At 45.8% G+C, this 22,521-nt stretch overlaps 1 protein-coding gene across 2 annotated transcripts; it reads left to right on the forward strand.

The window, feature by feature from the left end:
• Positions 1-1,421: 1,421 nt before the first annotated feature.
• LOC104324088 (T-box-containing protein TBX6L) lies at positions 1,422-21,718 on the forward strand. Of its 2 annotated transcripts, XM_009928059.2 has the most exons (11): positions 1,422-4,277; positions 4,755-4,825; positions 7,691-8,016; positions 12,518-12,662; positions 13,654-13,756; positions 14,210-14,374; positions 14,716-14,862; positions 15,375-15,445; positions 16,638-16,729; positions 17,459-17,651; positions 18,275-21,718. In XM_009928059.2, the coding sequence occupies exons 3-11, from the start codon at positions 8,001-8,003 to the stop codon at positions 18,699-18,701; spliced, it is 1,359 nt and encodes a 452-aa protein (XP_009926361.2). In that variant the 5' UTR covers positions 1,422-4,277; positions 4,755-4,825; positions 7,691-8,000; the 3' UTR covers positions 18,702-21,718. The 2 variants fall into 2 exon arrangements, with proteins under 2 accessions (XP_009926361.2, XP_069651222.1); XM_069795121.1 differs by having other exon boundaries at positions 4,755-8,016.
• Positions 21,719-22,521: the final 803 nt, after the last annotated feature.

Below are 22,521 nucleotides of genomic sequence, written 5' to 3' on the forward strand. Positions count from 1 at the left end.
GCCACAAGGTGCACATTGTAATAAATGCACAAGTGTGAGCATTCCTTGCACCCTGTGATAATCTGGCTGGTTTGGATTTTTACTTTGTGTGAAGAGGAGGAAACTGAGCAGCACCAAGCAGTAAAGCAAGCTAGCAGCGAGGAGGAGGAGTGCTATGAGCTCCTTTGCGGTGAGTCCAAACCTGCATTGCAGGCAGACTTAACTCTCACTGAATCTGACCCTGGCAGTAGCTCCCTGCAGAAGCTTAAACCAGTAACTGCAGTATTAGGGGGTGGCAAAACCAGTGACCTCATTATTGATAACCATCTAATCTGTGCTCACAAGGAACGCTTGCTCTCAAATATGACTTCGATTTCCTCCTGCACACTCCCCAGCACTCTTCTTAGCAGAATTTAAATATTTCTGTTGAATTTACATTGTATTGTTGTTTGTATCTACATTTGGTTGACAGGCATAGATTAGGTTGTAGAGTGCCAGTTGTTTAAAAACAGTTTTGCCATCACAAAAGCAAAGATTGTGTTTTTAAGAATGATGCCTGTTATGTGTGTGTTAGTGATCGCTAGGTTAGAGAGGAGAACAACTCTTAAGTCATTTATGCCTAAGTAGATGAAATCCAGTATTTCCAGTGTTGCACATCTCTGTTGTCCTCAGTCCAAGTGGAACTTGTCTGTGTAACTGTTTGGATAGCTCAAAGCCATGCGTCGTTGCTCAGTTTCTCAAGGAATTGCAACCAATGTATTTAAATCATTTCAAGTGCCTGATGTTCTTAACAACTTAGAAGCATTTGTCCGTTATAGTAGGGCTAATTTTTAATTTATTTTTCTAAACACGTCTATCCAAAATGATGCTAGGCTTTTATATTCACAGCAGGGAGCACTGTGAGGTTTAAATATCCCTTTAATCACTAAGGATGTAATAAAAACAAGAAGAGTTCTTTGAGCTGCAGAGTGTTACCCAGGGAAAAATCTACTCTGGAGCTTACAAATGTGAGCTGAAGAGACAAACTGGGCAATAAAATCCACAACTACGGACCAAACCGGCTAAAAGCTGGTCTGTAGCTGCCCATCAGGAGCTGAGACTTGGAGGGGGGAAAAGGCCATTCAGCACCTCTAGAGCCATAAGAGCCAGGTCATAAACATTTCACAATCTGCTGGGTAGGGGGAGGGAGCCGTGGGTCTGTGATCCTGCCTGGAGCTTGTACCCTGGCCCATGACTGCAGCAAAGGATGAGTATGAGGAATTTGCCTATATGAGAAGAATGGAGGAAAAAATCTAGACAGATTAGGGATTGCAGGAAAAAGTGGTAGCTGTGATTGATTATGTTAATTCATGTATGTTTATGACAGCCTCCTCCCACTGCTGACTTGAGGAATCCAGGAAATCTGACAGGTGCTTTTTTCTATGATTGGTGATGTTGAAGGATTCTTACCTGAATATTGTTGCTGTGGACCCCAGTATCATTTTGCTACAAGGTGATGAACAAGTTGGGTGAGAAAAAGTACAGGTCAGAGTTTATCCAAGGACTTTCTGCTTAAAATGAATGCATATTTCCAGCTCCTTGTTACTGACTTCAGACTTTCCTACAGATTTTGTATGTCCCATCGTAATGCTCTATATCAGCTTTCAAAAACTGTCTTGTGAGATGAATGTCTTGGCGTTCATTTTGATTTTTATGGGAGACCCTATAAGTAGCTCAGCTCAGACTCTATAGGTTAGTTGGACATCCTGTGGGTTCCATTCCCTTCTTCCTGTGAGATGTATGCGCAGTTGTACGTATCTTATGGCTATATAATTTTTTATAGTTCTTTTTTAAAGAATCAAAATCTACTGCATATGGTTTAATTGTTCTCTTCTCTTATGCTTTCTGGTAATGTTAATTATCTTCCTCAAAAAATTCTTTAGAGTCAATAGTGATGTTGGAGGAACTAAGCTCTACTCGTAGAGCTTGCAACAGTTTTTATTTTTAAATTCCAAAACCTTTAAATCTTAACAGTTTTAATTTGCTCTTTGAAGATAGTTCCTTTGATTGGGAATTATACTGTTTATTGATTTCCTGTTTTGATTAGAACCTTGCTGTGATGAACAGTATATGGAAACTTTCTTAGGAAACTGATAGAATAAATCTGTCTTGGCAAAACAAAATAACTTGCAAACTGACTTGTGTGATTGAAATCTGGCTTTTTACCTGTGGATTTCATGGCTTTACAAATGCTTATGCACCAACAAAAATAATCTTTTGCAGAACCCAGAGTAGCGTGACAGTGTATCTGCAATCTCAAAAGTCCAAGAAGTTTAGATAAAAGCTTCTGGGTTTGAGCTGCTGCTTTTTCCTGAAAACCTCAGCTTTTTTAACTGAGGTTGTTGAAGCATTGTCAGCTGGGCTTCTGTTCAGCAAAATCCATTCTGCTCAGGATTTTTTTCAGGTCTCAATTCATAGTTAAGTGAACTGCCAGCAATATTCAAGCTCAGCGTGATGCTCCCCTTTGCATATGAGTGTGTGCGCTTGTGCATAAATATAGAAGTATTTATGTACGGATGTTAAGCCAGAGCTATTTGCTGCCTGTTTTCTAAGGCTGATCCTTTATGGCTCCTGATGGAGAGCAGTGGGTTCTGGCAGGGTTTGCTGTGTCCCCAGGTGTGGGGAGGGAGAGAACCTTCCCCCAGGCAGGAGAGGACAGGCAGGGCTTGCACCGTGCTGCTCGGTGGCCCTTTCCTGGTTGCAAAGCTCTTCTTGCTGCTGTAGAGTCCTTTCAGTATGTAATTTTTTGTGGATTTGAGTGGGACAGAGTGCTGAGCTGCGTCTGGGAAACACAATGGGTTGACAGGAAAACAGTGCACCTAACATCAGGAGTCTGTGAAAACTTGAAAGAGCTCTAGACAGAAATATTTTGCATTTGACTCTGGACTGTAGCCTTTGAGGCCAAACTCAGCCTTCGGTGTTAAGTGGCTGCTAAGTATTTCCCTTCTTGTCTCAATGCTAACGAACTGCTGGGAGAAGGGTGCATATTCCAGGAGGACTGGGGAGGGCGGATATGATAAAGGGGAGACAGGAGAGCATCCTCTTTTTCTTTAGTTCAGGAGCACAGCTTTGTGGCCAGATACCTCAATCCACAAACCTGCAAGAGGAAAGGCCTTGCGTTACACTTATACCGTACAACTTCTCATTGACACGAGCCGCTTTCCTACGTTCCCTTCCAAACCAGATCCCATCGCTGCTGAAATCCAGCCTCCTTCAGGGTGGGCACTGGCATGTGGCACAGCACACTGCGCCTCGGGCTGGGGATCCTGTTGGGAATTAGCGTCGAGCTGTTACCAACACGCCCTCTCCAACCGTTTTGTTTCGCCAAATGTGATTTTTGCTTCTTGAGAGCACAGGGGAGATTTGGGGGTGATACAATTGGGGGCTTAGCATGGGGTTTTCGGCCCTACAGAGGTCTGCCTTCTGCGGGGTCCCTTGCATGGGTCCCAGGGTAGGAACGTCTGCAAGGCAATGCACATGTAACATGCCTGACGACACCAGACAACTTTTCCCAGGACAAAGCAATCAAACCCAACTGTAAAAAGTGGGGGAAAAGGTGCCATTTCCCACCATCAGAAGAAAATGCTGTATTATGTGAGCTGCTGTAAGGAACTGGGTAGGAACTGTTCCTTATGCCACCACATGACAGGAAATTATGTCTACTACTTCTCAGAGGACCTCAAAACACTTTGCAGGCTTTTACCATTCCTGTAGCCGCCCACAGAGACTTGCTCATAAAGCTGGCCAAATTCAGGCCGTCAGAGCTCAGCCGCTCTGTCCTGACCGACCCTGCTCCGTTCGCTCCATCAGCTCAGTGCTGCCTGAGGAGTTGCACTTGTATTTCCTTTTTTTCTCCGAGATATCGGTCACTAACGAGGACAAGGGGTCACAGGCTTCGAGGCTGGCACAGCCGTAGGAGCAGTTGTTTCATCAGGCTTTTTCTCTGGATAAACACGGCTTTTCCCCATGGCCCTGTGTGCATCGTCAGGCCCCGTTCGCTCCGCAGCGAGCTGCAGCTGTATTTAAGGGGCAGGTTCGTGGATTCTGAAGCCGTCTGGAGAATCTGAGGCTGCTTCATGTTTTTAGTTAAGTATGAAAATAAGTAGCTATCAGTGTAGGGCTATCTATTTATTTTCTTTTGGGTCGTGTTAATGACACGCTGTCTTTCCACATTTTCAGTGTTCATCCCATGCAGATGGCAGAGTATCCTTCGTAAAGAGCTGCCAAGACGCTCTGGAACTGTGGCCTATGTGTGCCAGGTGGGAATCTGCCAAGTGAGTCACATTTAAATGGCAGCAAGGCTATCCTCATGTTTCAGAGGGGAGTATCTCTTAAATGCAGTTTGCACTTCTCCACGTTATTTTTTCTCCAACTCAGGCAGACAACACTGCTTTGCTTCAGCCTGGTTGTATTAAAGCTGACAACGATAACACTTCGTCACAGCTGTGTGCGCAGAGGGAAGCCTGCAGGGGTTGGATTACTGGTTACTGCACCCAAGTGCTGATACACATGAGCAATAATCCAAGACTCCTTCTTTCAAAAGATTATTCTGTTGCATTTCAGCAGTCTCCCAGGCAGTAACTTTAAGCCTTGCACTTGAGCTTGCTCTCAGAATGCTGTCCTGGAAGTTCTGCCTGGACAGAGGTGGTGGTGCGTCCTCTGCAGCCGCTTGCAGACGCAGGTTCTGCCAGCTGAAGCCTCCTGCTAGCTGACACACGTTATCTGTTCTCCCGCAGTCTGAGAGCCCCAGACACCAGCCAGAGATGGCAAGATGATTACCTGTCTTGGAGAGCTCCCAGTTCAGAAGGTAGGAATGGGGAGTGGTATGTGTGCAGACCAGTTCCCTACAGGGTCCTGTTGAGTGTTAAGGGTTAAAGCTTCCCGTAAGGCAGGAGAAGTACCAGAAAACATTTGCCTTACTACAAAACCCAGAGGGGAATGTTTCTTTCTAATCACCTCCTCAAAGAGATGCAAAGCAAAAGCTCTTGGCCTCTGCTTTTGTCATCACACCTCCCCTCCCTTCTGCGCTGCCCTACCTCGTCCCCTTCAGCGGAGCTGGAGAGCCTACTGTTAGAGCTAGGCACAGCAGGATTTTTACCTGCTGCTGTAAATGAGCTTGGAGCAGAGCTGTGTATGTCACTGACTTACACATGTCAGATCCACAATCTCTCCAGTCCCTTTCCACACCCCCAGCCTCCTCCAATTTGCCAGTGAATTGTTAGACACCAGCACATTCACCTCTGACTTCCCAGTAAACTGCCCGAGGGCGCTGCACAGACAGACAGACAAGAGGGTAATGTGCTAAATTCCCCCTTTGCTAGTGATGAATTTCCTGGGGATTGCTCCTGTTAGCCACGCTTTCCAGCAATAGTAACAAATTCACTTTTTTTTTTTTTTTTTTTTTTTTACTTTTAAAACCTTTGCAGTGTAACTAGAATGGCAGGGAGAAAACTAGTTGTTAACTAGTCATGGGTAATTAATGACTCCACCTTCCCCATCAATCAGCTGGGAAAAGCCAAAAGGATTTGAGTACTTGGAGCAAATGTGTGTTCTCTAGACATGCTGATAAGCAGTGTGCAAATGGAGTGGCAGCAGGAGACCATCTCATACACTTGCGTGGAAGAAGCAGTAAGTCATGATACACATCCCACGCTCTTGTCAGGTGAAGAGTCTGAAATTCCCAGTACTGCTGCTGTTGTGCAGTTTCTAACTGTGTGGGATGTTGATCTATCTTGCTGGTAGCTTGAAGCTGACCCAATTTTTGTTCTATTTTTCCTTTTCAGATTCTGATTATGGTTGTCTTTTCCACTTTCTACAATTAAAATACTAGCATTAGAAAATCAGGACATGGGGTGGGGGGAGAGCAGGTTTGATGCTGGCTTTCCTTTTGTAGCAGAGCAAAAAAGCATTTCTGCATCCTGTTTTGTTTGTGTCTGGTAGTGGCTGTGCAAGTACAAGCAGAGGAGATTTGACCTTGATACCATTTTCAGCTATCTTTTTCCTTCTGATTTATTTTTCCACATATGTAATAAATAATCTCCAGTTGAGCTACAAGTTGATGTTGCTCCACCACGTGATAGTCCTCTCCTCGGTGGTACTGAGACTCCCCAGCTCTGGATGTCCCCGAGTTAGCTGAAGGAGAAGAGCCTGTGGTCTTCTGTATTATCCAGTAGTTTTAAAGGGATGTCAGGAAGGCTGGATGTGGTCCTTCAAAGGTGCCAGCAGCCAATGCACCATCTCCTGCTCTAAAATCCTCCTCAGGACTTCTCGAACTCTCCAACCCCTTTCTTTTAAACATTCTTCCTTGCCACACTAGGCATTGGCTTTTCTCTCCCTGCCTAGTACTGGGGTGCCTACAATTCAATATACCCTTGAAAGAGAGCCAGTCCCTCCTCTGATTCAACTCCTTTGTCCTCTTTGCATGTCCTTGCACTGCCTGCTCCAAACGGCAGTAAAAACAGAACTAAAGGGATGTTGTCTGGGTATAGGAACTGACTAAATAAATTCAGAATATGTTTTGCATGTCAGACTAAAAATCAGATGTCCCAATAACATCACTGACAAAATAAAAAGCCGTTCATTTTCCTGGGAGCAAAACCAGACCATGAATCAGCTGCAGCCTTACAGCAAGCTCATTGAAATGTACAGAGCTCCTGAATTTGCTGTGCAGGATCCAACACTGGCCCATTGAGACCCATATCCTGCTTTTGACCTCCACTTTCTGAACGTCTCCGACCTTTGTAAATGTTAGTATAGCCATTTCTGTATGTGTATGCATAGAACTCCCTTCTTAACCGAGGTGTAGTGGCTGTTCTGTGCCCTGAAGCGTGAGACTTGATTGCTGTCTCTTAGCACTTGTAAGCACTTATAAGTACAAAAGCTAATGGTGACACTTGCAGAATAAACTAATTAAGGGAAAATGCTCCAGTCCTTCAGTTTCTGCTCAGCCTTCCTTCAGTAAGAGCAGTGCCTTGAACAAGGCCTAAAACCGGTGCCTGACCCACCATGAGACTCTTGGATCACTTACAACAGCCCTGGAAGGTGCCAGCCGAAGGAGTTTGCTCCAGTAAAATGATAACGCTAGCATGGCTGTGCCATTAAACAATTGCAACTTTCAGTTGTGACGCTCAGCTGAAAAGATACTGCACGTAGAGCAGCCTCAGCCCTGAGCTTCAGAAGAGATGGGGTGCAGCGGTGAGGACCCCGCCGTAGAAAAAGAGGAAAATTAACTGTGCGGTTAAGGGCTGTGACTGCAGAGATTGGGTAGGTAAGTAACCTTATCTCATCAAATGGAGAAGGCATCTGTTGGTGAATGAGTGCGTTGCTGCAGCATCCCAGTTGTGAGAGCAAACTTTACCACAGACTGTTAATCACCCACTTGGGAAGGAACAGGCTTGACACAGTCCTGATTCTGATAGCAGAAATCAAGAGTAAAATGATTCTGTGCTCTGGAGATGAAAATTCTATCAAATCCATGGAACAACCAGAAGGAGATTTTTCCTGCTTGCTGTTTAAGGGATTGTTTTATTTTGTAGGTAAGTCTTCAACTGATGTTTTTGGTCTTGTCTCTATTTGTTTAAAAGTGCGTTAGCAGTAAATCAAGGTGCATTTCCCCTGTAGGGTTTCCTGTATGTCAAAGCCATGTTAATTCTCTTTGATTTTCTTCCCTTAGCCCCAGCCATTGCTGCAGATCCTTCCTCTCTTTGTCCCTTTGGACATCAAAGGATCGCAAGGGGACAGCCCTGGTGAGAAGCTCCTCCCTGCTCATTAGCCTCCATAAAACAGGAACTCACCTTGGCTAGCTGTGCTTGGAGTCCCATCCTCATCCCCGTCACTCTTGACACTGGATCTCAGAAGGAAGTGCTTTTGCTTGCTTCAGGAAATCAGACCTGCTTTTGAACTGGACTATTTTGGCTGCCCTGTAAGAACTCTGGTGACTCTCTTGGCCGTGCAAGCTCCTAGCCTCCACAGTACATGGAAAAATGCAAGCTTTACCAGGTAAGTAAAGGACTCCTTTCTTTTCCTTATTGCACAGAAAGATCCTAGACTCATGCCCAGAGTGTACAATCATTTTAGAAAAAGAACAAGTGCTCCTGAAGGGTTACCAGCATTTATAGGAGTCTGTGTTACCAGCATTTATAGGAGTCTGTGTGTGGGTGGAGAGGTTTTCTAAAATGTTTTGGTTTTTTGGTGATTTTTTTTTTTGTAGGAATAGATGGGAAAATGTGGGTGTGAGTGTTCTTTGTGAGCCTTGGAAGACCTTTTGTAAGGTAGCAAAGGTTTACTCACAACTGTGCCCAAAATTCCCTTATTTGTATCACCTTGTGCAGTGTGATCATTCACTGAAGGCTAGAGGTGTTATTTGTATATTGTCTGCAAAGTAGAGTTCCTTCAGGCTGAAGGCCACAGAAGGTTTGGAAGTATTTGTTATATTGGTAATGATAGTTCTGATACAAACTATCTGTTTTTTCTTTTGGTTTTTCTCTGCCCTTTGGAAGTATAAACCCCAAGCAGGCATACCTCACCTCTAATAGGTTCATGCCCAAACACAGGGTTTTTGTGATTTCCTTAGGGTTTTATTTATGTTTTTCTTCATCAGTCCATCTGATAACACGCCGTTAACCTCTTCTGCGTGGGGCGTGATCGGATTGGGCACAGTGACAGATATGCATTGGGAAACTAAGGGCCAGTCCAGAGGCACTGCATTTGTCAGTATAACTGAAACCCAAATTTAGTCTTGAGTTTTACTCTACATCAGAAGGAAACAACTATTGACCTAGTTTAGGTATGCAGTTCCTATGTACACATTAGAGGTGGCTGGGTATTCTCAGCTTCCTTTCTCTACCTCCACAAGGTGTTATTTCATTCAGAAGCAAAATATATGTGCAATGACTCCAATAATTTCCACCTTCACTGTTGTTTCGGGTTTTTATAAAGCAATCTGTACTGTGTTGATCTGATTTGTACTGATTTCTGCCACTGCAAGAGAATTTTGAGTTGAAAAGCAAAAGAGCAACAACGAAAAAATATAGACTGTATTACGGTATTTTATCATGTTAAAAATTCCAACTATTGCAGAAGTCGCCTCATTTTCTTATTGAGTTGTTTCTGGTGTGTGACCCCACACAGCAGAATTATTCCAGGTGATGACTGGGTGCATATGAGAGGTGAAGCCATTGCATTCGCAGAAACACATACTTTTGTTATTGCCAAAACGCTTTCTGGTTCTGAGAAATGATGTTCCCTCCAGAGGGCTGGGGTGTTTCTACTGACATTTATAAGATCAGAGAACGTGGTTTTGTTTTGGTTGTTGGCAAGATTAATTTCTCAGATAGCTTTATATATTGACGTGCATTTCTTCCTGGTGGACACTGGATAGCTGTTAGCGTTGAACTTCTTCACTCAGAAGATAAGAGCAATAAATGTAATAATAACTGATTTTAGTGAAGGTAAGAAGCGTACCTTTTGCCTTCTTGGAGTTTTCCCAGTATTGCAAACACTATCCCATACATTTTGGGAAGGCTGCAACAAATTTTCTGACATCGTAACGTTGTCTCAGTAATTGATAATTAATTGAGGGACCGCTTTAAGTGAGTGGATTATACTTTATACTTCGGCATCTTCTATGCAAAGATCTTATCCCCTCTGCAAGCATTACTGAATTGACTCTCATTTCTTTTTCTTTCCTTTCCACCTTCAAGATAGGAAAAAGATATGTACAGCCTATTCTAGGTACAGAAACTGAAGGACAAACTGCTCATATTTGTCGAGGGACTTTAAAATCAAGCATGGAATAGAGTGAAGATCTCTTAATTTTCAGTGGCTTTATCATAGCAGCTATCTTCCTTTTCAACCTCATCTTGGCATAAAGAATATGTTTTAAAATGTGCCACGTGATGATAATAATACTTCTAAAATAGCTTAGAACTAAAATTCTTGGAAAATGTTTAAATCTCTTTCAAATAATACTTAAAATAAAAAATAAGTTACATAGAAGAGGAAACAACAGAAGTACAGCTTTAACAAGTTCAGTTCAGTGCTTGGACACCCTGCCACAAACCTCTTCGTGCTGTAGTTCCGACATGCAGGCATCTTTGTGGGGGAGATGTGTGCGTGAGTCTTGGCATTAGTTACACAGGCACAAACTAGGAGTGAATTTGAAGTGCCTTGCAAGGCAGCCTTTGGCTCTGCGAAGAAAATCCAAAGTGGTTCCTACAAATGGACACACCGCTGCAGAATCCCGCTGAAGCCGATTGCACATGACTGTGTAGTCAGCTGTGTGGATCCATTAGCAAGCTCACACCATTGCTGGGGTCCAGATCCCCATGCAAACTGTTAACGTCCTGTTTTTCAGACTCAGACTGTGCACAAAAACCCTGCAGGGTGAAAGGCATTAACTACATTTTAAAATCTTTGCTGCAATGTTTATTGTATGTGCAGCTCTTTTTCCCTGTCTCCTGTAGCTTTTCGCTCATACAGGTGCATTGTGGACTCATTTTGGTAAAAAGCAGATTATAGCATCTGCCTTTGATTTTTAATTCAGTATTGAACTCCTTTCACTTCAATTCCTCTTGATTTCATTGGAAATCTCCCCTAGATAAGGACTCCTGGGATCTGCCTTGTAATAGTCTCATTTAATGGCACTGGAATTTGCTTACAAAAATGTTAATTGTAAAATTCATTTGGGGAAGGAGTAAGCATCTGTCTAGCTAATCAAAATCTGTTTACATGTATTTGTGACTCAATGACTCCAGTGGGAAATCAGCCCAATTTTATTGTAACTCCTTTTGATACACGTGCTGCACTGAGCTACCGAATGCATCATCTCATGGCAGCTTTCATGTCTTTGCAAGAGGATATGGGGGAAGCTTTAGTAAGAAGATGTTAACAGGCTAATCTTAGTGAGCAAACTAGGTGTCACTTCTTAGCCAGTTCATTAATGTTGGATCAAAGCAGAAAAAAGGGTAAGAGGATATTTTTTTAAAATGCCTAAAGACATTTACAAACTGACAAAATTACATTTAAATGGTTTTTACTTCCTAATACTGTGGGAAGAACCCCTGAGACTCGCATTGGGTTGTTTTTGTGGAAAGATGTCGCTTTCTGAAAAAAGCTAATTCCTCTGGAAATAGTTGTCTACCTTTTATGCTCGTTCTTTTAAAGACATTACTCAGGAAAGCTGTAACAAGGTGAAAAGTCCCTTATTTCTGATATGCTCTGAATAAGAGCCGATCAGGCTGAGAGGCAGAAAAACCTCACTTTTAAACAAATAGCTGTGCATGATAATGCATCGCCCAGCAGAAGTGGCCAGCCGGCACTGGACTGAGGACAGCACTGCGGCTGTGAGTGGACCCAAGTCGAGCAGGCTTATCAATACCTCGTTCAGACCACAGGGCAGTGTTTGTAAAGCCTTACTGGGTGTGAAATCAGTCCACCAGTAGCTATACCAGGTCAAGTTTTGATCTAAAATGAAACTTTTTTTTTTTTTTTGCCTGGGCTTTTCAGTATGGCAGCAGCACTCTCGTGTGTGTTACAACATAGTTAGGAGCGCCTATAGGAGGTTTTTAATCCAAACAGCTTTCAGAAGTGGTGGGTACCATCGACACCAAAGGCAGTTCCTCCAGAATAGTTTCCCTTTCCTCTTCCCCAGGACTGTAGTTAGTCCTCTGCCTGTAACAGAAAGTGCAGGCATATTGCAGGCAGCTCCTCAGTGGTCTCCATCTCCAAAGTCCAGTTCAGACCAGCCGTCCTCTTTTCAGAATATTCCATGGTCTGGCTGTCACCTCCCTTTTTTGCCTTCACTTACATTTGGGTCTCCCGTCTGTCCCTTCTTTGTCCTCTGGAGAGATTTTTCACCTCTGCTACCACCTATCTGTCGTTTTCTCCCACTACCCGCTGGTACACTTAAAATCTTTTCAATCTTTTCAGCTTTCGTTTTATTCTCTTGGGTAAAATGCTTTGTGTAACTCTGATCATACCAGAACAGGAATGACAGTGGATTGTGGCTACCTGCCAGTATGAGATTTGGAACAAAGGAAGTCAGGTTGTGTTTGTACAACACACAAATCTTTACAAATGAATTTATCGGTTAAAAACAAAACTGTTGGAAAAGCCTTTATGCCTTCTGAGCCTACTAAGTAACAAAAAGCTTTTGAAGAAAAAGAATGGCTTTTATTTAATTGTGGCACAGGCTCCCTAGCTCTCGGCAGCACCTGGGACCTTCGGCTCCCTGAGCTGAACCAGCACTGTGCACCGTGCGGTGGTTTGGGGCTGAGAGGTACCGTGGCCAGACAGGAGGAGTGATGGCCAGACGTACAGACCCCAACAGCGTGTGAAATTCTGTAGCTCCCTGTACTGGAGGGAGCTGGCACTGGAGGGTACTGGGAGGGCCGACGCGGGCGCTGCGTCCCAGGACCCTGTTCCTCAGCAGGAGGGGGCTGCTTCGTGCCGGCTCCCCTCCTGCCTGTCTGAAGTTACCGTTTTCTCTCTTTCCTGGTAGACGTGAAAGCGCCGTGTGAGGCACTGCCTTCCCCCAGCCTGGAGCCCTACCCGCAGAGCTCCATTGTGGTCACCCTCGAGGACATGGGTCTCTGGATGAAGTTTCATCAGATAGGAACTGAGATGATCATCACCAAATCTGGCAGGTGAGGGGAAGCAGGAGAGCTGCCCACACCGCACCCCTCCACGCTGTTGTCGAAATAGCCGAGTGCTCATTTTTTGAATGATGTTTCTTAAACTAGTTTTGTAGCCAATTATGCACATCTGCCTGCCCCGGCAGAAGAATTGCACTTTCAGGATGTCGTAGAAGGCCACGCTGCGAAGTGCAAAAGGTCGCCGTGGGGCTGATGTGCTGAGAAAACTTCTGTACTCTTATCTCAACACTTAACACTGATGTTCTTCCTGTTGCTGCATTGCGAGGTTGCTCTGGAAAGTGCCCTGGGCTTCCTTTGCCTGTCACAGGCAGCAGCAGTTGAGCAGTAAATACCTGGTTTTGAGTGTGCATTTGCAGACAAGAACAGGGTGTAGAATAGTAACGATCTGTGCGTGCAGACTACTCTAAAGTTTAAATGAGTCATGCATTGTGGAGCTTGCAGTGAAAGAATATGAAATTGTGAAATTGTAATGTATTATGTCAAAGCTGCTGTGAGCCGAAATAATCCCTTTGGGTAGGGAGGTAGGTGTCAAAGCTTTTTTGCAGAGTCAGAAGATGAAAGTGGTGGCAGGGAGTACTGGAATGGAAAGCCAGATGTGCTCTTAGATGAGAGCACGTTTTCTACCCACACTAGAAAATGCTCTAATCTATCCTCCAGGTCTGTGATAGCTGCAGAAGGCTAGGAACTATGTGCAAATTCTGAATACTTTAAGATTCCCACTGTTGTGTTACAGGAATCAGAACAAAAGCAGTAACAATGTCAGGCCTTCAGTGGCTGCTGCCCTGTTAGTGCCTATTCTACCTAAGCCCATAGGATTAGACAATACATCAGTAAAATGGTAAAAATGTTCAATAGCTGGCCTGTAGAAATACTGCTACCAGAACTTTGCACAGTAGTGAGTAAACATGACCTGCTGCTTGATATTAGACAATATCCACTTCATAGAGAAATCCTTATACTGTGTATTTCATTTCTCCTTCAGACGAATGTTTCCACAATGCAAAATCAAAGTCTCTGGCTTAATCCCATATGCCAAGTACCTCATGCTGGTAGATTTTGTGCCAATGGACAACTTCAGGTACAAGGTAGGTACTTGAAATAATAGAAGTTATGCTGTCCTTCCATCTTCATCTGAAATAGATTAATCTTTATGCTTCACTGGCCAGGCTGATAAATACCTTGTCTGTGGACAAAGTTCAGAAGTAATTGGTGGATTTTATGCCTCTCTCGAGTTATTTGTCAGTTTTGCTTGGGGAGCAGCTGGAAAGGTAACAAATTTTCATTGTAAGCAGTACAGTCTTAATCATGATTAACGTCAGACTTCTCTGACAGCCACTGGGAGAAAGGGAGGAAAAATGAGGCCTAAACTTGGAGCTGTTTTGGTAACAAGATTATGGCTTATAAGAGAGAATCTACTTCTTGTCAGGACTGTGCTTGAGAGGAGCCCACTAGATCAACAGTGAAGCAAAGTTGCTGGAGTTTTCCTATAATGAAAGTAATTTTTGCTAAGCTCTAGATCTCTGTCTTTCCCTTCACAGTGGAATAAAGATCAGTGGGAAGTTGCTGGAAAAGCAGAGCCCCAGCTCCCTTGTCGCACCTACGTCCACCCAGATTCCCCAGCTCCTGGCAGCCACTGGATGAAAGAACCTGTCTCCTTCCAAAAACTGAAGCTCACCAACAACACTCTGGATCAACATGGGCATGTAGGTTGTAGCTGGCCTTTGTGCTGTGCTCTCTTGGAATTCATTGCAGATGGATGTTAGGGGACGTAAGTGAGATTTGTGAGAAATTAGATCACGTGGAAGTTAAAACATACTCAAGTAGCTTCTCTTCCTTCCTCAGCCCAGCCCTTGTGCTCTCTTAACTACCTGCGAGCGAAGGCTTTTGTCTGTACTGTCACTATAGAGGCATGGTGGGGACAACATTCCCGGGCAGGCATCCCTGGTTTGAAGTGGATGTCCTGGGAGTCTCCACGGGAGACTTTGCACGGTGTGTTGGCAATGGTTGCACATAAAACTTTCTCCTTTGTCTGTCTCTGTGTCAGATCATCCTCCACTCCATGCACCGTTACAAGCCTCGCTTCCACATTGTGCAGGCAGATGACCTCTTCAGTGTCCGCTGGAGCATCTTCCAAGTCTTCAGCTTTCCTGAGACTGTCTTCACTTCTGTTACTGCCTACCAGAATGAGCAGGTACAGTGTGCAAGTACTGCTCTTGGACACATTGCTACTCTGTCTTTAGAAATCTTGTAGAGGAAGGTGTTTCCTTCCAAGCTAGTCACCCTGGGCGCCTGTGATGGACAGTGGAAAGAAATAGGCACATTATGGTTCCTGTGGAGAACTTCTACTCTGGGATGAGATGAATCATGCACCTTAATTGTATTAAGTGCACTGTCGGTGATTAACAGAACCCTAAATGCAGTAAAAAGTATGGGCAAAAGTCCAAATATAGATACTGACCCTGTATATTTCTCTAGTCAGATGAATCCCACCCAAATTTCTGCTGACCCTGGCAAAGTCACTTCTCTCTGTCTGTCAGTTCCTAATCAATAATGGGAGCTGCTGGGAGAGCTCAGATATTGTGGCAAGGATATGCTCAAAACCCTCAGACAAGCTGTTGTGATAAATACTGAGGTGAAGGTCTTGAAACAACAGAGAACCCAGCCAGTCACCATGATACTGAATCTTGTTCCTTTTATTTTAAGATTACAAAGCTCAAGATTGACAACAATCCATTTGCTAAAGGTTTCCGTGAGCATGGGAAGAACACTCGAAGGTAAACTGTTTTTTTCATCTGAATTTATTTATAACTGGAGTTCACTTGTGAATTTTACCCAAGGCCATTGAGCAAAACTATACCAGCTAGCTCTGCAGAGCCTGCTGCGTTGTGCACTCTGCGTTTGCCTGTATCGGGGAATGATGTCCCACTGTGCAGCCTCCTCCCAGGAGACTTGGGGAGTGGGAGGAGATACAGGATTTCCTACAGAAATGTGGGAAGTGTGACAAATTTGAGACCTGCACGCCCTTGCAAGTTGGAGCTAGGCTGGAGTCTGACACGTGAATAGCAGTGATAACAGGAGTCCGCAGTAGATCATTGTGTCTCTTTGAGATCAGCTTGATTCTGACATTTGGAGGCTCCCTCATCTCCTTTCCCTGTGTGTGGAAAGGCATCTCTTCCAACAAGAGATTTTTGTCTGCAAGAGGAAAGATGGATACCAATACCAGCGAGATCTTCTGTCTGGTCTGAGGGCAGCTAGTGGATGAGATTTAAAAAAAAACCAAACCAACAAAAAACCAACTGAAATGCAACCATACCTTGGCGATAGAGAAGGAAAAAATGGTTCTTTCCAAGCAGAAAATGTTATGAAAATATCTGAGATTTTGGTTTGTGTTGTTTTATGGCTGAAAAAAATCTCATTTCCTGATGAAAAAGGCCAAAACTGACTGTATTTTACTTAAACTTTGAAAATGTCATGGATTTTCTTTCTCCTCCTAATAGGATCATTTCTGACTAAGCTTAGACTCATTTTCCATTTAGGAAAATCTGCTTTCAAGCGAAAGACCCACCCTACTGTACACCTACCTTTGTGCATCGTATGTATATCCAACATCAGACTACACTTACAAACTCAGTACCAAAACCTCTGGTGCTGAGTTTCCATGTTGACTGTGCCTTTTGTACAAACATGAAGTGGGCAATCCCTTTACAGATTTATCCCCAGTATCCTGCAGGGCGAGGGCTCTTGCTGGAAGCGCACGCTGATGGCGGGCGGCATGGATAACCCTGTAATTGGACTATGGCAAGCGTATTCCCCAAGGGTGCTTTGCTAGGAGAGGTGCAAGTCACAGAATGTCAGAGAGGTTCAGCCCACCTTTTTGTCTTCCAGGGCTTGTCCAGCATCCCTTGTGTATTTTATCTAGGCTAAAAGCTTACATACAAGCTACCCTCATGTCTTGTTTCTTTCCAGGGAAGGACGAGCCAAATGCCAGAAGCCTAGTCCAGCCAAAGGCCAGAAGAGGAAGCTCCCCGAGGAAAAGGAGTCTGGTGCTGAGGAATGTGGTAATATTGATCACAACAAACGCAGGGAATGATTTCCAAACAGTGCGCGGGCCACAGAAAGGAACAGCAACAGCAACGAGCCCCCCTCTCTGGGTGGAGGCCCTAAAGAGTGCTGTGTATGGCTTTGAGTCTCTGACTCTCTTTCTGGGAATGATCCACAGGAGACTGCTCGCAAGTCGCTTGTCATTATTGACTACTCATCAGCTCTCTCACCAGCCTCCCAGCCTGGCCGTGCTTTGTGAGCATGTGTGATTGTAGGCTGTGCTTTCATAACATTCTCTTCAATAGCGGTATGAGCTTGCAGTATCACCCGTTGCTTTCTTCTTGGTTCTCATCAGTGCAGTTGTGCCAGCAGTGCTGTTTGTGCAGCTGGGTTGTGATGCAGATGTGGGAACTGATACCATTAAAAAAAAAATCTTTACTCTTTCTGTTAGGTTATTTTTTAACTTTGATCATTCCTTGCTCCAGTTCATGGTGCTGCTTTCAGTAGCAAAAGGCAGTAGCACAGCTAAGGAGAGGACAGGGCAGGACCGAACACCACGGTGTAAGGGCAGAATAAAGCTGGAAAGGGCTAGTCCCTTCAGACAGTCTGACTGCAGAAGAGGTATTAGTGTGTTTCCTGCCACCATCCTGCAGTTAATGCAGCTGCCAGTAGACCACTGTGAGCTCTGGCTCTCTCCTCCCCCTTCTCATTTTTTTCCATTCTTTCTTTTCCCCGCTGTGAGTCAGATTTTGAGAAAGATGAGAATGTAGATGTGAAGGAAGAGAGTAACCCCGTCGTGGTCAGCAGCGGATACCCCTTCTGGGTCTCGGAGCAGAATGGCAGCCATGCCTTTCCTGCGGCGTCACCGGTGCCTGCTGACCAGAGGGAAGGTCTGGCCAGAGAGCAGCAAGTGCCTACACCATCCTACCAGACATATCGGTGAGTCGTGCCTCCTGGCGCTCATGTCCAAAGCCACCCTTTAATTGGTGGGATTCCTCCTCTTCTACTGGGTATTTCCTAAGAAAATCAGCCAGTGGGAGTAAGGAAGAATGCTTTTCTCTCGGCCAGCATACCTGGGTGGTAGGTGCTAGATGAGCATGGAGATAACTCCACTACAAAGCCTTTCTGTGTTACTTCAAACCCACTGATTCCGGGCATACTCATGTCTTAGTAATGCTCTTTACTTCCCTGTCCTGAAATGCTCCCCTAGCCAGCTCTGTGTACCTCAGAGCTTGCCCGTCCTTTGGAGGAAGTGTGTTGGAGGAGTGGCAAGACTCCGGTGATTTTTTTCCCTCCTTCTTATCATTGCAAATTTGGGCATGAGTTCTAGTGAGCCAGAACTAGTGTAGTCTGGGCTTACCTTCTCTGGCATTTAGTTTCTCTGTGAGTGATAGCGAGGCTTGGACTAAAATCCCCACTAACGATAAGGTGAAGCAGTACGCAAGGGGAAGAGGGCATGCTAAGACCTTGCCCTGTCTTTCCGCAGGGGATCTGTGTGGGTTTGCAGCGGTTTTCCGCTGCGGTAGGTTTGACTCGCTCTTCTCTCTGCCCTCGGGGCTCAGGTTCCACGAAGCTGGGGACAGCCAGCAGCTTCCCACCCGCGATGCCGCAACCTTGAACGATTTCCGGGCAAGGTGCCACCCCTTGGATCTGACCACAGTGCCCGAGCACGACTCCAAACAGCTCCCGGAGGGCTTCACCAACCTGCCTCCGCTCCCTCCGCCTCTGCCTCCTCCCCAGGACTACACAGGAGTGGTGAACATGGCTCTAGACTCTGTCGGGAAACCCGGGGCCCGAGCACCCATGTACAGTCCCTACGGCACCGAGCAAAGCCTCGGCCAGTGGATGGTGCCTTCCCACAGCCAGTACAGGGCAATGAGCTACTCGGCCTTCTCCGCAGAATACAATACACAGGGGGCTCCAGGACATGCCCATGGGACCGTGGCAGAGTGGAGCCAGTACCCTCTGTTCCCTTACGCCTGCTGGTGAACGGGGAAGACCCTTCCCAATGAAAAAACTGAAAGAAAATTGTAAATGAGATCACATTTGCTCTGGGGTGTTGACCTTTTGAAGCCTTGCCTACGCTAGGCAAAGAGGTATTGCTGCGAGCGGTAGCATGGGACACCTCCACTTCCTTGTCTCCTTGCACAACAACCCTCACCGTATTTCACAAGCAGTGGCTAAACTGGTGGCTGCCCCGGCCATGTCAGTGTGGGTCTGGCTGAATCAATGTGTTCCGCAGTGGTTTTTTTCACGGCAGGAGTAGGAAAGCACAGGAGCTGCAAGAGCAGTATTTAAAGAGCTGCCGAACTCTCAGTCCCAGGCTGTTTGCATCTCGCGTTTGGCAGTTGCCAAAATTCCTTCCTCCCAGGACTTGCGTGCAAGGACATAGGGGCTGAGGTGAGGCCATCCAGGCGGCCAAGAAGCTGTAGGGAATTATTGCAAAGACGAGCAAAACAAGCGATCCTGGTGTCCCCTTGAGCAGTTTCCTCACTTAGTATAGTCAAACTAAAGCTAGAGTCTTGCCTTCCTTCCAGCAGCGTATGAGAGTAAAATACACAGCAACACAGGTGTGTCTGGAGCGCAGCAGTGGGTCCTGCAGGCAGGGAAGAATTTGTCCCGTGCAGGAAAAGCGGCAGCAAGGCTGTGTGTTGTGTCTGCATGTCCCCTGTGCCCGTCCCTCTTCTGTCACCCCTAGATTTGGAGGTTAGTGAAACACTCTTCTTTCTGCCGGTTGTGGAGGGAGGTTGTTCACAGAATGTGGGGGGCTGCTCTGGGCGTTTCCAAAGGCCTGTGGTTGTCAGCAACAGGGCCACTAACAGCAGTGCTGGCTGTGTCACTCTGACCTCTTCCTTTCAAGGGAAAGGAAACCTTTCACTGTGAACTTCTTCCTCCTTCCACCCCCTGCCACCCCTGGAGAATATAATTTATAGTTGTGGTTACTGTGCTACACTCTGAGCGAGCTTCGTCAACAGAAAATTCTCACCAGCCTGGCATTGCTCATCAGGCGTATACTTTAATTGATACCCTGTAGGCACTGAGCTGCGTGCTGCATTTCTGGCGCGCTCGGCACCTCCCAGGCTGGCCGGTGAAGTCATCTTGCCGCTCTTTGGGAGTCTGCAGGGATCTGCTTCCATGGTTAGTTATCAGAGCAGTTTCACCTCCCTTACCTCTGTGCTCCCATCGTGGGGAGGAGCTGTTCTGCCAGTGAGCAGCCTGTGTGCTGCCTTGCAAAGAGGATTTCTTTTTATCTTTGTGTTAGAAGGGGCAAGCATCCCCTGTTTGCCCAAGTGACAGAGTGGCCCTGGCAATGGGGTCTTGTTAGAGACAGGCTCTTTGCTTCTCAGGGAGGATAGACACGTTCCTAGGTGTTATTTAGGGAATGTTTTCTTGTAACACTTTAAATAAACTGCTGTGTGGCCTGCAGCCATCACTACGCAGCGAGGTGCATCTTTTAGCCATCATTTAGCATGTACGCCAGATGGTTTTCTCTCTGTGTGCCCATACGTGTGTGTAGCAAGATGTTGTCTATGAGCAGACCTGGGTGGGTTTGTGACCACCAGTGCATCAGGACCGGTGTGCGGGTACACCGGGAAAGGCTGTGCACTGGTCTGGTTGGGTACCAGGTTGGCACTGTGCGTGTGCGTAGCGTAGAGGTGTCGAGCCATGTTTATTATTGTTAAAATGATTTTGAAAAGTAACCCTACAAATTTGTAAAACTCGACTACAATGACTACTTCCTTATTTAAATAGTATATTGCCAACTGCTTTTGTTACCACAATTACAATATGTGCAGAGCAGCCAAGTACTTCCCCTCGGCTTCACAGGATGGGTGTGAGATGTGCAGCGTTTAAATAAAGGTCAGACTTCACCACAGTATATATATATAATACTCTATTAGCCTCTCCTCTGATAGCACCCTGGCCAGGAGTGATTTATACCTGCTGTGCATGACACGCATGTGGATGCGAGTGACTCACTAAAAAGAAATCTGGTTGGGGAAAAAAATGTGGAGGAGATTGTTTTTAACCCCAGAACATTGTGATTTCCTGCTGTCCAAATGCCAGCTGAGTGAAGGCAGGTCAGCTGTAAAAGGCCGTCCTCTGGGGCTGAGAAAAATATTCTGTCTCTGACCATTAGTAGTTGATTTTGCCACCACTGTTTTCTGCATCTTGGAAATCAGATGAGAAGGCTGGCTAGGGAGTTCGGTGCCTTGAATCCTGAGTGTGGGGACCCTGGGGGTGGTAGTTTCTGCGAGGCAGTCCTCCTGGTACCCCGCCGTGATGGCTGCCAGTGCCATGCTAACAAGAAAAGAGAAAGTAATACATCACCCTCACAGGCTACTTGGTTAGATCTGTTTCTTTATCTTTGAAGTGGGGTTGTATTTCCCTCTTGTCACAGGGTGCTAATGAGGATGAAAACCGTGCTGCGGTGAGTATGAGTAAGTGAGGAGAACTGGGCAGTACAGGGAAACTCCCCTGCAAATATGGGTGTAATGTTCTTTTTTTCAAACCTTCAGAGTAGTGTTGCAAGTACTGCTGCCCCATGGGCCTGTTGGTAGAGCTGATTTGGCAGACGGCTCTGCACTGGGGTAAAAGACTCAGACTTGTGCCTAGGACGAGCCATTAATTACTCATCAGCCTTCTGTTGCAACAGGACTCCTTGCCCTTCTTCAGTGAATCATCTGGCTTATTAGAAAAGTACCTTTAGTTTCCTTGCTCGCCTGTCTCTGGTTAAGAGACTGCGGCTTGGCTTGTTTGTGTGAAGCCTTTGGAAATTTTGCCCGTAGGTGTGTGCTCTGGACTCTGCTGCCGCCTCCTCCCTTTGCAGTTCCCACTGTCTTGTTTTCTTCAGCTGTGGCATTTAAAAGTCTGTATGAGCTCGACTGAAGCGCTGTTTTTGCACGCATGTGAGATAATGTAATGCCTCTCTGACAGCTTCAATAAAAGGAAATGAGACATGCGGAAGGCAGGCCATTAAGAGCAATAAAATAAACTCTAAAGTGTGTTTTTTGTGCATCTCTTTCAAGCACACCAGTGGCTCCACTTTAGTCACGTTACCTGGGGCCAGTTTGTACAGGCACGACACACGTTGATCTCAGCATTCATTGTTCTCTGCAGCGTATTCAGCGAGCCCCAGGTTATCCGCTTGCATTGCTAGATGTGAGTCAGTCTCTAGCACTAATTCTTTGCAGCAAATTATTTATTTTCTCTGTGTTTTCTGCTCCTCTGCTGCAGAGGAGTTACATAAGGATGAGGGCAAATGGACTATAAATGGGATCTAGGTAGATCTCCTATGGGAAATAAAGATCCTGGTTTATTTTGGTTTCTCCTACTGTTTTTTGCAGCCTTAAGCCTTGTCTGACACTGCTTCAATGCAGATGGGAATGACAGAAAAATGCTTTCTTGCCAACGCTGCAGTTCTTCCACAGACAGCCACGTCCCAGTGAGCAGCCGCAGGCTCGGGAGAGTCACCTGCAATGCCGCTTCCCTGCAGCGCGGCAAAGTGCCCCATCTCCCCACGCCTCTCAAAAGCTACGGCGGGTCCTCCCAGGGGCGCAGGGTCCCCTCTCCCCCGGCCCAGGATGTGGCCTTTGCGCTTTTACCCGCTTGGTCACCCTCTGGCTCTGCGGAAGAAGCTACCAGCTGGTTTCAGTAAGAGCTTCCCTGATTTCCAGGTGCCGGAGGGAGAGAGATGCGCTCAGCTGGCAAAAGCCAAACTCCCTGTCTGGTGCCATCAGATCGACCTCCTGCGCCAGCTGCTCGCCGGCACCTTCTGCGGTGCCTGGTGTCAGCAGCGAGTCCTTAC

Source organism: Haliaeetus albicilla, chromosome 10 (genome assembly GCF_947461875.1).
Source record: "Haliaeetus albicilla chromosome 10, bHalAlb1.1, whole genome shotgun sequence".
Lineage (NCBI taxonomy): Eukaryota > Metazoa > Chordata > Aves > Accipitriformes > Accipitridae > Haliaeetus > Haliaeetus albicilla.

Coding starts and splice junctions, on each gene's coding strand:
- LOC104324088 (XM_069795121.1), top strand. Junction 13,757..14,209: donor TGGACAACTTCAGGTACAAG/GTAGGTACTTGA, acceptor TTCCCTTCACAG/TGGAATAAAGATCAGTGGGA. Junction 16,730..17,458: donor GTCTGGTGCTGAGGAATGTG/GTAATATTGATC, acceptor GCTGTGAGTCAG/ATTTTGAGAAAGATGAGAAT.